This window comes from Hyla sarda, chromosome 11 (assembly GCF_029499605.1).
Source record: "Hyla sarda isolate aHylSar1 chromosome 11, aHylSar1.hap1, whole genome shotgun sequence".
Taxonomy (NCBI): Eukaryota; Metazoa; Chordata; class Amphibia; order Anura; family Hylidae; genus Hyla; species Hyla sarda.
The window spans coordinates 96,902,556-96,919,026 of NC_079199.1; the positions used below are offsets into that span (position 1 = coordinate 96,902,556).

The window sequence follows — 16,471 nt, forward strand, 5'->3', positions numbered from 1 at the left end:
GGAAGTGACGCCGCTAATGTAAACCGGAGGCGGGAAGGATTAGTCATCCAGTGTTAGCCGTCTCTTCATGAGGGTTAGTGCGGGTTTCGTTATGGTTCCTTGCGGTCGTACTGCGGGTGTGTAGGGTGAGGTGACCCGATAATAGTCGTGTATGAGGCCTGTGCGTACGGCTGCCATATTTCTCACAGTTTATATGGTGTTATCCCGCCCGCCCTTTTGGATGCCATGTATCCATCTAATTCAGCGTTTCCCAACTAGGGTGCCTCCAGCTGTTGCAAAACTACAACTCCCAGCATGCCCGGACAGCCGAAGGCTGTCCGGGCATGCTGGGAGTTGTAGTTTTGCAACAGCTGGAAGCACCCTGGTTGGGAAACACTGATGTAATGTGACATCCCTCACACGACTATACAGACCACAATATGGCGGTGTACATGAAGCCTTGGGCGGTATTCACATGTACCTGCGGCCAACAAGATCTTTCATCTAATTCCAGCGGAAGAAATCTTAACCCTTTAGTGTCCAGGACAATTTTATTTTTTTGCGTTTTCGTTTTTTCCCCCCCATAGACCTATAAGAGGGATTGTTTTTGGCACGACCAATTGTACTTCGTAAGGACACCTTTCAATTTACTGTTAAAATGTACGGTGCAACCAACAAAAATATTATTGGGAAGGGCTCTATACCGGGCTGTATAAGGGTTTTTGTCAGTACCTTTTATTGTTTTGAGGGGAATTTTTGATGACTTTTTATATATTCACATTTTAGCTCATTAGTGCGCACCCAGATCTCATTGTCACCTTCATTTGTTTCCTTTAGTTGCTGTGATTGACATTGATCATCTAAGACAGTGGTCTTCAACCTGCGGACCTCCAGATGTTGCAAAACTACGGCTGTCCGGGCATGCTGGGATTTGTAGTTTTGACACATCTGGTGGTCCGCAGGTTGAAGATCACTGATCTAAGGGGTAATGTCTGCCAGCTGAAAGCAGCCATCACTCTGGTGTGTTAACCTCTTAAGGACCAGGGGGTTTTCCGTTTTTTGCACTTACATTCTTATCCTCCTTACCTTTAACCCCTTAACGACAATGGATGTAAATGCACGTCATGGTGCCGTGGTACTTAATGCACCATGGCATACATTTACGCTCCGTCATGACCGGTGCTTGTGGCAGGTCCTGGCTGCTATCAGCAGCCAGGGACCCGCCAGTAATGGCAGACATCCACGATCGCGCGGATGTCCGCCATTAACCCCCTCAGATGCCGCGATCAATACAGATCGCGGCATCTGCTGCAGTGCGGTACTTTAAATGGATGATCTGATCGGCCGCAGTGCTGCCGCGTGGATCCAATCATCCAGCATGATGGCCGGAGGTCCCCTCACCTGGCTCCAGCCGTCTCCCGGGGTCTTCTGCTCTGGTCTGAGATTGAGCAGACCAGAGCAGAAGATGACTGATAATACTGATCAGTGTTGTGCCCTATGCATAGCACTGAACAGTATTAGCAATCAAAGATTGCTATATATAGTCCCCTGTGGGGACTATTAAAGTGTAAAAAAATGAAAGTAAAAAAAAAAAAATCCCCTTCCTCAATAAAAATGTAAAATGTCCTTTTTCCCATTTTACCCCCATAAAGTGTAAAAAAAAAAAAAATTTACCTAATACACATACAGTATTTGGTATTGCTGTGTGCGTAAATGTCCGAACTGTTAAAATATAATGATATTGATCCCGTACGGTGAACGTAAAAAAAAAAAACATTTCTGCTTTTTTTGTCGCATTTTATTATATTTTTTTATAAAAATTTTATATACGCAAATGTGGTATCTCTAAAAAGTACAGATCATGACACAAAAAATGAGCCCTCAAACCGCCACTTATACAGAAAAATTTAAAAGTTATAGGTCGTCAAAATAGAAGGTTTTTAAACATACTTATTTGGTTAAAAAGTTTGCAATTTTTTTTTGAGCAACAATAATATAAAAGTATGTTATCATGGGTATCATTTTAATCGTATTGACTAGAGATGAGCGAACTTACAGTAAATTCGATTCGTCATGAACTTCTCGGCTCGGCAGTTGATTACTTTTCCTGCGTAAATTAGTTCAGCTTTCCGGTGCTCCGGTGGGCTGGTAAAGGTGGATACAGTCCTAGGAGACTCTTTCCTAGGACTGTATCCACCTTTTCCAGCCCACCGGAGCACCTGAAAGCTGAACTAATTTACGCAGGAAAAGTCATCAACTGCCGAGCCGAGAAGTTCGTGACGAATCGAATTTACGGTAAGTTTTTGCTCATCTCTAGTATTGACCCAAAGAATAAAGAACGCATGTCATTTTTACCATACATTGTACGGCGTGAAAACGAAACCTTCCAAAATTTGCTAAATTGCGGTTTTCTTTTTAATTTTCCCACACAAATAGTATTTTTTTTATTTGCGCCATACATTTTATGGTAAAATGAGTGATGTTATTACGCAGGACAACTGGTTGCGCAAAAAACAAGCCCCCTAGGTCCATACGATTAAAATTAAAATGATATCCTACTTATATAGGTTTGATTTTGTCGTACTTCTGGAAAAAATCATAACTACATGCAGAAAATGTATATTAGGGATCGACAGATATCGGTTTTTAGGGCCGATACCGATAATCTGTCACCTTTCAGGCCGATAGCCGATAACTTATACTGATATTTCAGTATAAGTTATCGGCTATTTCAAACCCCCCCCCGGCGGGGCAGAAGCCGTTGCAGATCAATGATTTAAAGCGGGTGCTTTAAATCAGTGAACTACAGCGGCTTTTGCGGTGCCAGAGACCGCCGCCACCACCCGCTTCTCTTCCCCTGCCTGTACTGAGTTTAACCATCACAGTTAACCCATCGCCTCCCCCCCATCCTCTGCCCACATACCGCCGCCGCCCCATCGCCTCCCCCCATCCTCTGCCCACATACCACTGCTGCCGCCCCATCACCTCCCCCCCACCCTCTGCCCACATACCGCCGCTGCCCCATCGCCTCCCCCCCATCCTCTGCCCACATACCGCCGCTGCCCCATCGCCTCCCCCCCACCCTCTGCCCACATACCGCCGCTGCCCCATCGCCTCCCCCCATCCTCTGCCCACATACCACTGCCGCCGCCCCATCGCCCCCCCCCACCCTCTGCCCACATCCTGCCGCTGCCCCATCGCCTCCCCCCACCCTCTGCCCACATACCACTGCCGCCTCCCCATCGCCCCCCCCACCCTCTGCCCACATCCTGCCGCTGCCCCATCGCCTCCCCCCCACCCTCTGCCCACATACCGCCGCTAAACTATCGCCTCCCCCATCCCCGGGTCCGCGATCCTTCTGGCTCCGTCGGCGTCCTACGCTGTCACTGTGCGTACTGACGGTGACGTTGCGTTGGGGACATCACTCATAATTACGCAGCGCACAGCAACAGCGCAGGAGCCAGAAGGATCGCGGACCCCGGGAACAGGTAATTATAACACCGGGGATGGGGGAGGCGATGGGGGAGCGGGGCATTATTGGCAAGGTAATCGCCGATACCGATAACGTCCAAAATCGCGATTATCGGCCAAACCGATAATCGGTCGATGCCTAATTTATACGTTTAAAATTGTCATCTGACCCCTATAACATTTAAATGTTTCCGCGCACGGGGCTAATTTTTTTGCGCTGTGATCTGAAGTTTTTAGCGGTAGCATTTTTGTATTGATCAGACTTTTTGATCGCTTTTTATTCACTTTTTCATGATATAAAAAGTGACCAAAAATACGCTTGGACTTTGGATTTTTTTTGTACGTACGCCATTGACCGTGCGGTTTAATTAACGATATATTTTTATAATTTGGAAATTTCCGCACGTAGCGATACCACATATGTTTATTTTTATTTACACAGTTTTTTTGTTTATTTTTTTATGGGAAAAGGGGGGTGATTCTTACTTTTATTAGGGAAGGGGTTAAATGATCTTTATTCCCTTTTTTTTTCCACTTTTTTTTTTGTTGCAGTATTATAGCCCCCTCTAGTGGCTACAACACTGCACTTTTGCATTGATCAATGGTTTCTCATAGAAAACCATTGATCAATGATTCTGCCGCTTGACTGCTCATGTCTGGATCTCAGGCATTCAGCTATCGGACACCAGGAAGAAGGTAAGGGGACCCTCCTTGTGTCCTACAGCTGTTCGGGATGCCGGGATTTCACTGGGGTGGTCCCGAACAGCTCACTGAGCTAGCTGGGTGTAGTTTAGTTTCACTTTCAACGTGGCTATCAACTTTGAACAATGCATCTAAAGGCGCGCTATTAGCCGGGCCCGACCTGCTTTGACTGGTGCCAGTAAGTTAAACAGATTTGTAAATTACTTCTATTTAAAAAATATTAATCCTTCCAGTACTTATCAGCTGCTTTGTGCTACAGAGGAAGTTCTTTTCTTTTTGGATTTCTTTCCAGTCTGTCCACAGTGCTCTCTGCTAACACCTCTGTCTGTCTGTCTCAGGAACTGTCCAGAGCAGGATAGGTTTGCTATGGGGATTTGCTCCTGCTCTGGACAGTTCCTGACATGGACAGAGGTGTCAGCAGAGAGCACTGTGGTCAGACAGAAAGGAAATGCAAAAAGAAAATAACTTCCTGTGGATCATACAGCAGCTGGAAGGATTCATATTTTTTAATATAAGTAATTTACAAATCTGTTTAAATCTGTTTTCTGGCACCAGTTGATGTAAAAAAAAAATTTTTTCAGGGGAGTACCCCTTTAAAAATGAAATGAAAAGATTACAGTCAGAAAGTAGAATAGAAACAGATTAGAAACAACATGTTTCAGCATCTGGTGCTTATCAATAAAAGTAAAATCTATAGACAACACGTTCCCTTTCACATGTAAAGCAGCCTAGATGTAATGATCACTTTTTCCCTCTAGATGTCAGTGTTTTACCAGCAGAAACCACTTGAAACGCAGAGTTCCGGATTTAAACCAGATGACTGTAAGGTACTGTCTGCAACTAATACAGAACATCCTATATGCCTCTCTATTCTTATATTGAAGTGCCATATAATAAAGATGATTTTGATCAATGTTTCGAAGGGTCATGATATGTATTATAGGGAGAAACAAATCAGTCAAAAATATTGCTCATTAAGTCCCAAGAATATGTGAGCATTTGCTTTCAGTGTCTGGTATGACCCCCTTGTGTTACGATAAAGGCATTGAAACGTTCCAGTAAGAGTATGTTCACACAGCGCAATTTCTGCAATTAAAGGGGTACTCCGGTGCTAAGACATCTTATCCCCTATCCAAAGGATAGGGGATAAGATGCCTGATCGTGGGGGTCCCGCCGCTGGGGACCCCCGTGATCTTCCACGCTGCACCCCATTAGAATAAGCCCCCGGAGCTGTCACACCCCTCCATAGGCTTGCATTTAGGGGGCGGAGTCGTGACGTCACTATGCTCCGTCCCCGTGATCGCTAGTAATCAGACCCGGAGCGAACACGTTTCGGAAGGCTGATTCTAACGGGGTGCGGCGTGGAAGATCACGGGAGTCCCCACCGGCGGGACCCCCGCGATCAGGCATCTTATCCCCTTTACTTTGGATAGGGCATAAGAAGTCTTAGCGCTGGAGTACCCCTTTAATACAACAAGTTGTATGATACAGGACCGTTGAGTGATATCACCATAGCCCTCTATCCAGGGACACATAGACTTAAAAGGAGGCTTACAGAGGTACTCTGGCCCTGAGACATCTTATCCCCTATCCAAAGGATAGGGGATCAGATGTCTCACCGCGGGGATCCCGCCGCTGGGGACCCCGACAATCTTGTATTCGCCACACACCTGTTTTAACTGCACGCCGCGGTGCCAGCTCACAAAACAGTTGGGTGCAACCACGGGGCCGAAGTATCGTGACGTCACGACTCCGCCCCCGTGTGATGTTACCCCCCCGTTATGCAAGTCCTATAGACTTGCATAGCGGGGGTTGACGTCACACGGGGGCGGAGTCGTGACGTCACGATACTCCGACCCCGTGGTCGCCACCCGGCTGTTAGTGAGCTGGCACTGCGGCGTGCAGCTCAAACAGGTGGTTGGAGAATACAAGATTGCGGGGGTCCCCAGCGGCGGGACCCCCGCGGTGAGACATCTGATCCCCTATCCTTTGGATAGAGGATAAGATGTCTCAGGACCGGAGTACCCCTTTAAGCCCCTGCCCTTTTAATGCACCTGCCCAATAATGTCCTCACTGATTGGGACCTTTGTGGGGTGATGTGGGTCCTATTCAGCTGACATGACTGACAGAAATCCCTTACATCAGGACTTGTGCGTGTAACATACTGTATGTAAGGTTTTTACAAACATTTATTAATTAGAAGTGCCCTTTTTTTTTTTTCTACTTGAGCGCCTGCCCCCCAAAATGTCTGTGCACCTCCCTGTCTCTATCCATCTGGTAACAAGCCTAAGGGGAGACGTAATGACAGCCCCTGATACTACCCCACAGATGGAGGACTGTTAGAATTTTGTTTTTTATCAGATTCCAAACAAAATATTTTTAAACATATTACTACTGTATTCACTTGTGCAGATGACACGGTGCGGCCGGGACTTAACGGAGATGATTTGTTTTAGCTAGAACGCATTAATACTAGAGAAGAGCGAACTTACAGTAAATTCGATTCGTCATGAACTTCTCGGCTCGGCAGTTGATGACTTTAGTCTGCATAAATTAGTTCAGCTTTCAGGTGCTCCAGTGGTCTGGAAAAGGTGGATACAGTCCTAGGAAAGTGTCTCCTAGGACTGGATCCACCTTTCCCAGCCCACGGGAGCACCTGAAAGCTGAACTAATTTATGCAGGATAAGTCATCAACTGCCGAGCCGAGAAGTTCGTGACGAATCGAATTTACTGTAAGTTCGCTCATCTCTAATTAATACACTACAGCAGTGATCTTCAACCTGTGGACCACCAGATGTTGCAAAACTACAACTCCCAGCATGCCCGGACAGCCGTTGGCTGTCCGGGCATGCTGGGAGTTGCAGTTTTGCAACATCTGGAGGTTCGCAGGTTGAAGACCACTGCACTACAGTGATAGATATATGTATGTATTTTGCATGGAGTTTCTCTTTGTATACATGAGTTTCTCCCGGCTGGCAGAACAGTAGTTAATATGGATGTATCCCCTCCCTGAGCCTCCAGCTGCCCCACATTATTCCCCAGCTGCTAACATCTGTCCAAACAGCAGACTCTGGGGGCCCCAGCCCTCGGCAGCCGGCTCCGTTTATATCTGAGCTCCAGCAACCCCTTTAATTGTTTTTGTTTCTATGGCGAAATGGCCGTACATATCACAGATTCCAAAGAATTTTTCTTGGCGTGGAGATCACCCTGTTAGAGGAACCATGTGTTTTACTGTTAGCGGTACCATGCCGCTCTGCTGTTCCCTCCTTAAAGGGGTACTCTGCCCCTAGACATCTTATCCCCTATCCAAAAGATCCAAAGGGTCCCGCCACTGGGACTCCTGCGATCTCTGTACACCCGGCGTTCATTTAGAACGCTGGATGTGGGCGGTGAGGGTCGTGACATCACGGCCACGCCCCCTCATGACATCACACCACACCCCCTCAATGCAAGTCTATGGGACTTGTATTGAGGGGGCGTTGCGTGACATCACAAGGGGCATGCCTCGTGACCCCACTGCCCGCTTTAAGCATTCGGAACAAAATGTTCCGAACGCTGGGGTAGCGTTGTACCCTTTTAATGAGGTTTTCAGATTTCACTGTACTAGTCAGCTGACCAAGTGTACCTGACTGACCAATTGTACCTGTCACTTTAAAAAACTTCTGGCATGTCAGAAGTTTCAATCAGCCGGGGACGGAGTGTTCAGATCCTGATCAATTTATAGAATTCTCTGCACACGATAGAGAAGGCCCCATTGACTTAGGCTGGGTTCACACCACGTTTTGTCCATTCGAGGACCGGATTCGGCTGGGGGATGGGAAAACTGGGCCCCATCTCACTCATTTGAATGAGATGACCTGAGTCAGATAGTGACCTCGGTGGGCTCATTTTTGCCCTGTATATGGTTTCCTGGACAGACTGAAAACCGCATCATACCACTGTCTTCAGTCCGGTCAGAAAATTGGATACTGGGCAAAAATGAGCCGACCGGAGTCACTATCTGACTTCAGTCGGCTCATTCAAATGAATGAGATTGGGTCCGGGTCTGGATGGGATATGAGAGCACCCGGTTTTCCCATCCACCAGCTTGACCCTGACCAATCAAAACTTTTGACATGCCTTTATTCTATGTCAAAAGTTCTTTTAAAGTGACAGTGACATTTTTATTCATCCGACCATCTAATTTGTATGGGACATATTGACTCTCCCCAGTGGGACATTTCAGGGAAAAGAATGGTTCAGGCTTGGTGAATTTCAACGTACCCAATCCCTTTGTTTTTAGCAATATGAGCCCCCACCAGAGATGTTTGGCAGTGTCTTTCTATGGCGGAGGGGCTGGAAAAAAGTATAATATCCTGTATTATACTCCAGCTCATTATTCTGCTGGTGGGGTCACTGTGTACATACATTACATTACTTATCCTGTACTGATCCGGAGTTATATCCTGTATTATACTCCAGAGCTGTACTCACTATTCTGCTGGTGAGGTCACTCTGTACATATATTACATTACTTATCCTGTACTGATCCTGAGTTATATCCTGTATTATACTCCAGAGCTGTACTCACTATTCTGCTGGTGAGGTCACTGTGTATATACATTACATTACTTATCCTGTACTGATCCTGAGTTATAACCTGTATTATACTCCAGAGCTGTACTCACTATTCTGCTGGTGAGGTCACTGTGTACATACATTACATTACTTATCCTGTACTGATCCTGAGTTATATCCTGTATTATACTCCAGAGCTGTACTCACTATTCTGCTGGTGAGATCACTGTGTACATACATTACATTACTTATCCTGTACTGATCCTGAGTTATATCCTGTATTATACTCCAGAGCTGTACTCACTATTCTGCTGGTGAGGTCACTGTGTACATACATTACATTACTTATCCTGTACTGATCCTGAGTTATATCCTGTATTATACTCCAGAGCTGTACTCACTATTCTCCTGGTGAGGTCACTGTATACATACATTATATTACTTATCCTGTACTGATCCTGAGTTATATCCTGTATTATACTCCAGAGCTGTACTCACTATTCTGCTGGTGGGGTCACTTTGTACATACATTACATTACTTATCCTGTACTGATCCTGAGTTATATCCTGTATTATACTCCAGAGCTGTACTCACTATTCTGCTGGTGAGGTCACTGTGTACATACATTACATTATTTATCCTGTACTGATCCTGAGTTATATCCTGTATTATACTCCAGAGCTGTACTCACTATTCTGCTGGTGAGGTCACTGTGTACATACATTACATTACTTATCCTGTACTGATCCTGAGTTATATCCTGTATTATAGACAACAACTGTTTTCATAACTCTGAATGCTTTATATCTGAGCTCCCAGCATTCCTTGCTTTTTCAGGCTCAGGAGTTGTGATTTGTATACTGGGAGGTATAATCATCATACTGGGCATTGTAAAGTCCTCTATGTAGAGTCCTCACTTAGATTACAGGCCAATGACATTAAGGCACTTTATCTACTGAAATGTAGTTCAGGAACAGAGAAAAGTGTCTATCTCTTCATAAAGCTGGGTGTGTCACCCCGGTGTGTGCAGCCTCCACTGCGCTAAATTCCACATAGTAACTTGTATGAAGTCTGAGGCAGAAAAAATAACAGAGCACTTCTCAGAACCCGTTTTTCTTAGTAACAGCCAGAAAAACATCCATCTTTATTCACTTACATAAGAAAACACTTGAGGCCGAGGGGGCGCTTTACACTGGAGAGGGGCACTGCCACGGGAATAGTTTAAGCAACGACCAGGCTATCATTGGGAGCGTTCCTCAAACCTGGGACGTATCCAATAGAGACTGGGTAGTTCTCCTCTGGCACTGCAGGCTGAAGGGATTAACAGCGGAGATGCCACTTAAAGGGGTACTCCACTGATCCAGCGTTCGGAACATTTTGTTCCGAACGCAGGGTGCGGGCTGCGGGGGTCGTGACGTCACGGCCGCGCCCCCTCAATGCATGTATATGGGAGGGGGCGTGACGGCCCCCACACCCCCTCCTATGGATTTGCTTTGAGGGGGCGTGATGTGACATAACAAGGGGCGTGGCCGTATCATCATGACCCCGGCACCCAGCATTCGAAACACTTGTACAGTGAAGTTCCCCTTTAAAGGGGTACTCTGGTCCTGAGGCATCTTATCCCCTATCCAAAGGATAAGGGATAAAATGTCTCACCGCGGGGGGTCCCCCCGCAATCTTGTATTCGCCACCCACCTGTTTGAGCTGCACGCCGCGGTGCCAGCTCACAAACAGCCGGGTGGCTACCACGGGGCCGGAGTATCGTGAGGTCTCGACTCCGCCCCGTGTGATGTCACAGAGTCGTGACCTCACGATACTCCGGCCCTGTGGTCGCCACGCGGCTGTTTGTGAGCTGGCACCACGGCGTGCAGCTCAAACAGGTGGCTGGCGAATACAAGATTGCGAGGGTCCCCAGCGGCGGGACCCCCGCGGTGAGACATCTTCGGATAGGGGTAAGATGTTTTAGGGCCGGAGTACCCCTTTAAAGGGAATGTGTCATGAGAAAATGACCTATTGTTTAAATCAAGTTTTTATGTTACTGACTCCTCTAAGAGCCATAACTTTTGTTTTTTGTTATCTTCTGAGCCACACGAGGGCTTGTTTTTTACGGAACCAATTGTACTTTCTAATAAAATGCTTAAAGGGAATTTGTCACCTAGATATCTCTTGTCTGATTAGAGACAAACACTGACACGTGATCTTTTTCTCTAATCTCTTTTAGATTGCAATAAAAAATAATAATAAAAAAAATTTGACTTTATTATGGGGGCTGCCATCTTGTTTGAGCTGTTTTTAAAGGGGTACTCCAGAGAAAAAGATTTTTTTTTTAATTAACTGGTGCCAGAAAGTTTAACAGATTTGTAGATTGCTTCTATATAAAAATCATCTTAATCCTTTCAGTACTTATCAGCTGCTGTATGCTCCAGAGGAAGTTGTGTAGTTCTTTCCAGTCTGACCACAGTGCTCTCTGCTGACACCTCTGTCCAAAATTGTTTGTGAAGTGAAATTGAAAAAAAAAAAAGTCAAATAAAAATAAAGTCAAATTGGCGTATTATCTTTATTCATCAGATCACAACCAACCCAAATTTGTATAGTCTTCTGTATATTTCACTACTTTAAGACTTTCACTCAAGTTTTCGGAGCTTTGTTAGGGCTCAGTATTTGTGATCTGTTTTTTTTTTTTATTACCATTTTGGTGTAGATAGGACTTTATGGTAACTTTTTATTCCTTTTTTGACTGCGATGTGAAGAAACACCTCATTTCTGGCTTTAGTTTTTTCACTTACACCATTCGCCATTCAGAATCAATAGTTATATTTTAATAATTTGCACATCTTCTCATGCAGTCTTATGAATGTGTTTTTTTTTTATTTGTTTGTTTATTTTTTTTAATTTACATTTTTGTATCCAAGCCAAAAGCTGTCTGGGCATGCTGGGAGTTGTAGTACAGCTGGAGGCAACCTGGTTGGGAAGCAATGGTCTATGGGCACCCAATACCCTGTTTACCAAACACCACCGCCATAGTATTCAGTGCAGAGGGCACAGCTCGGGGATGTGGAAATCCTATCGCCCGATGCCCGGGACATGTAGTTCCAGGCGCTGTGCAGGTGAATTTTTCATAGATATTGCCCTGTATCGGGCAAGCAGGGCTGGACCAACTTTTTTTTTTTTTTTATAAAGGGGGTACTCTGCTTCCGGAGCTCCGCTCGCCAGCGTCCAGAAGTTTATTGTTCCGAACGGCTGTGTGCGGGCTTCCGTGTTCAGGGCCGCTCCCCGTGACATCACACCCGCCCCCTTGCTTGCGGAAATTCAGAAGTGTGAATGGGAGTGCGGAATCCCATAGAAGTCTATGGGCTTTAATTTGATGACAGAATTCCGCAAGTGGAAATTCTGCCGTGTGCATAGACTGACAGTCAAAAATAGTTTTCTTATCTTTTTTTTTTTTTTATGTTTCGGTGTAGGCAAAGGCTTTCCAGTCAACACAAATCACTTATCAGACACCTGAGCTTTACTTGTATTTCTCTTCACCAATTGTTTATGCTGTAATTTTAGCGGATGTCACATGGAGCTTAAACAGATACCGAATGATGCCATAGATCTTTGCTTGTTGTATGTTATACAAAATATTTACCTTCACCGGTAACTGTAGGCCCTGAACGATGAATATGTTTATAATAGAACTCACTACATTTTAAATTCTATTTGACAATGTGTAAAGCCACTGCACTGTGTAATCCTTAAAGGGGTACTCCAGTGGAAAACTTTTTTTTTAAATCAACTGGTGCCAGAAAGTTAAACAGATTTGTAAATGACTTCCATTAAAAAATCTTTACCCTTCCAGTACCTTTTAGCAGCTGTATGCTACAGAGGAAATTCTTTTCTTTTTGAATTTCTTTTTTGTCTTATCCACAGTGCTCTCTGCTGACACCTGATGCCCGTATCAGGAACTGTCCAGAGCAGGAGAAAATCCCCATAGCAAACCTGTTGCTGCTCTGGACAGTTCCTGACACGGACAGAGGTGTCAGCAGAGAGCACTGTGGACAAGACAAAAAAATAAATTCAAAAATAATAGAATTTCCTCTGTAGCATACAGCTGCTAAAAAGTACTGGAAGAGTAAAGATTTTTTTAATAGAAGTAATTTATAAATCTGTTTAACTTTCTGGCACAAGTTGATTTAAAAAATACAAATAAAAAAAATGTATTCCACCGGAGTACCCCCTTTAATGAATTCAGACAAGGTGACACTGCTTAGAATCTACAAACTGCCAGCCAAGTACTCCAATTCAATAGAAAAATTACTATGTGTATCACAACTTAAAACACAAGACCTCCTCCACTATTCCCTACTTTTACCTGCTCCTAAATTCTCTTTTAGGGGCTGGAATCAAACACACTAAGTAAATAAAACATTGCCACTTAAAGGGGTACTCCACTCGAAAACATTTTTTTTTCATGGTGCGTTCACACGCTATTTGTTCTTGCGGGTTTTCCGCTGCGTATTTGAAAGTGGGCGGGCTCTTCTCGGCTGTCCGTAGCAGATTTTCCGTGGCGGAATTTACGCTGCGGAAAATCCACCACAGTCCCTACTGACTTCAATGGGGCTTGCGGCAGATTTTCCGCAGCGTAAATTCCGCCGTGGAAAATCTGCTACGGACAGCCGAGAAGAGCCAAATAGCGTGTGAATGCACCCTAAATCAACTGGTGCCAGAAAGTTACAGATTTGTAAATTACTTCTATTAAAAAATCTTAATCCTTCCAGTACTTATCAGCTGCCGTATGCTCCAGAGGAAGTTCTTTTCTTTTTGAATTTCCTTTCTGTCTGACCACAGGGCTCTCTGCTGACACCTCTGTCCATGTCAGGAACTGTCCAGAGCAGGAGAGGTTTGCTATGGGGATTTGCTCTTACACTGGACAGTTCCTAAATGGACAGAGGTGTCAGCAGAGAGCACTGTGGTCAGACAGAAAGGAAATTCAAAAAGAAAAGAACTTCCTGTGGAACATACAGCAGCTGATAAGTACTGGATTAAGATTAAGTAATTTCTGGCACCAGTTCATTTAAAAAACAAAATGTTTTTATGTGGAGTACCCCATTAAAAAGACCATAGTTCAGAGCAGGACCAACCCGGCTTGCCCAATCACTGGCCACAGAAGTGTCCCATCTCGGCCAGTGATTGGCTGCATGGGCAGGCCCTGCTCTGAGCTTTGGTCTCTGAAGCAGACAGAGGAAATAGGCTTCAAGGGACCAAAAGGAGCTAAATGGGAGCCACAGGGGAGCCCAAATAATGTAATATTTGTTTTAGAACACCAGAATACCCCATTAAAGGGGTACTCCGCTGCTCAGCGTTTGAAACAAACTGTTCCGAACGCTGGATCCGGGAGCTTGGGACGTCATAGCCCCGCCCCCTCAATGCACGTCTATGGGAGGGGCCGTGACAGCCATCATGCCCCCTCCCATAGACTTGCATTGAGGGGGCGGGGCTATGACATCACACGCTCCCGGCTATAGCTGAGCACCGGAGTACCCCTTTAACTTTACTCTACACTTTTATGGTGCCCTCATGTTATTATGTATTGTATGTATGTTATTGTCTATCCCAGTCTTGTAAATCTTCTTAAATGGGCACTGTCAGATTATGTTGTACACTTTGGCAAAACGATAACCTTTCTAATATGCTTCATAATTTATTTTCATCTCCTTTTTTATAGAAATGATGGCTTAAAAAGACGACCACTGGGGGATCCCCATACCATCCAGAACACAATCCTGTCCAACTGCAGCATCATGTTTGTCCGTGCTGAAACACAGGCTGCGACAAAGTCCAGGAAGTGAGGGCGGGACTAGCACTCCTCTGTGCTCACTCCTGTCCTATCAGACTGCAGCATGAAAACAGAGAGAAGGTTATAGAGCTTGCATTGACTGGATGAAGAGACCCAGCATAGCACAGCAGACTCAGGGAGGAAGTGAATGCATGGTGAATAAGGGCGGGCTCAGTGCTTGCCTTGGACACGCCCCTTCCAGAGCAGTGGATGTCAGAATGAGTGAGCAGCATGTAAAGAATCTGCATGACCCAGTGAGTAACATACAGAAGGATTTTTTTTTTGTTCTGTGATATGACAGGTACGCTTTAAGTTTAAAGGAAATTTGCAGGATCAGTACAGGATAAGTAATGGAATGTAATGTATGTACACAGTGATCTCACCAGCAGAATAGTGAGTACAGCTCTGGAGTATAATACAGGATATAACTCAGGATCAGTACAGGATAAGTAATGTAATGTATGTACACAGTGATCTCACCAGCAGAATAGTGAGTACAGCTCTGGAGTATAATACAGGATATAACTCAGGATCAGTACAGGATAAGTAATGTATGTACACAGTGACCTCACCAGCAGAATAGTGAGTACAGCTCTGGAGTATAATACAGGATATAACTCAGGATCAGTACAGGATAAGTAATGTAAATCATTTATTTAATATAACTCATATTTATATGTAGACCTATTTTGCACCCACTACCCACATTGGGTTTTATGGACATTTTGCAGGTGCCCTAATCCCGAAGAAAATTATAATTAGACTTTTACAGTTATCGGCCAAGAAGACTCACATTTATAAACATAGATTGGTCTTTATTTGGATCAGAAATATATATATTTAACAGTATTGGATGCAGAGACGTGGGATTCTCAGGTCCCATACCTGTCAATAGGAATAGACCACAAAGAACAGCTTCATAGTTGCGTTCCCTTTTGCACTATTGGTTCAATGACAATGAAGCCTGGGGGAGGTCGCTCTACAGGAGGAGATCTCACCAACCACAGGATTAAGAGAACCAAGTTTAGGAAAAAAAATCCACTTGATTTTGGTCACGAATATACAAAACAACAGCATAGCAGGAGAGTGTGGAATGTTAAGGCATCACATTGCACCCTCAAAGAAACCCGTTTATTTCCTAGACATTTAAAAATTAAATACTTTGCGAGTTTCTCTTAAAAACGGTGCAAAAATGGTTTGGGGAGGGCATATGTGGGACCATGTTTGGAGTCTACAGGTTTTTTTGATGCCGAAATCTAGGGGGGTGGGTATTGTCCCGAGAGGAAAGAGAAAGAAAGAAAGAGAGAGAGAGAGGACCTAGGAGATGAGTGGATAATCTGCTTGGTAATCTGGTCAGGTGTATCTTGGTGATTTGGTCGGTCAGAGGATTTGCCTTGGCATGCCATAGCCGGTCATTCCAGACTGGGAAGCTCCTTTGTTGGTGCCCATCTGTAGACCAATGACGCTCTGCCCTTCTTTTAATTTATCTTTGGAAAATTCACGTCTGTTCTCGATGGATTTCCTAAAAGATGTGAAGAACTTATTATACCAGGAAGGAACAAATAGAGTTTACCATACTTAAAAAAAACAAAAAAAAATAAAATAAAATAGAACTGGACTTTTTGGACTTAGTCCTTAAAGGGGTACTCCGCCCCTAGACATCTTATCCCCTATCCAAAAGATAGGGGATAAAATGTCTGATAGCGGGGGTCCCCACGCTGCGGCACTGCAGGTGCACGGAACGAACTTCGCTCTGGGCCTAGTTCACTCCTTGCCTGATGACAAGGGTTGTGCGAGGCTGCCACGCCCCTCCCATAGACTTGCATTGAGGGGGCGTGGCCGTGACATCATGAGCCTCTATCCTTTGGATAGAGGATAAGATGTCTAGGGGTGGAGTGCAGCTTTAAAAGGGGTACTCCGCTGCTCAGCGTTTGGAACAAACT

At 44.8% G+C, this 16,471-nt stretch overlaps 1 protein-coding gene and 1 long non-coding RNA gene across 9 annotated transcripts in view; one reads left to right on the forward strand and one right to left on the reverse strand.

Annotated features, from left to right (window-relative positions):
- The first annotated feature begins 23 nt into the window (after positions 1–23).
- LOC130295599 (uncharacterized) overlaps positions 24–16,471 on the forward strand; it is a 205,758-nt gene continuing 189,310 nt past the window's right edge. For all 7 annotated transcript variants that reach the window (XR_008848928.1, XR_008848929.1, XR_008848930.1 and 4 more), the window contains exons 1-3: positions 24–73; positions 4,911–4,979; positions 14,418–14,782. This is a non-coding gene — a long non-coding RNA (uncharacterized LOC130295599). The remainder of the gene's footprint in view (positions 74–4,910; positions 4,980–14,417; positions 14,783–16,471) is intronic.
- TAGLN2 (transgelin 2) overlaps positions 15,202–16,471 on the reverse strand; it is a 42,924-nt gene continuing 41,654 nt past the window's right edge. For both annotated transcript variants that reach the window (XM_056546459.1, XM_056546460.1), the window contains exon 5: positions 15,202–16,050. In XM_056546459.1, the coding sequence (XP_056402434.1) occupies positions 15,909–16,050 (142 nt within the window). In that variant the 3' untranslated portion in view covers positions 15,202–15,908. The remainder of the gene's footprint in view (positions 16,051–16,471) is intronic.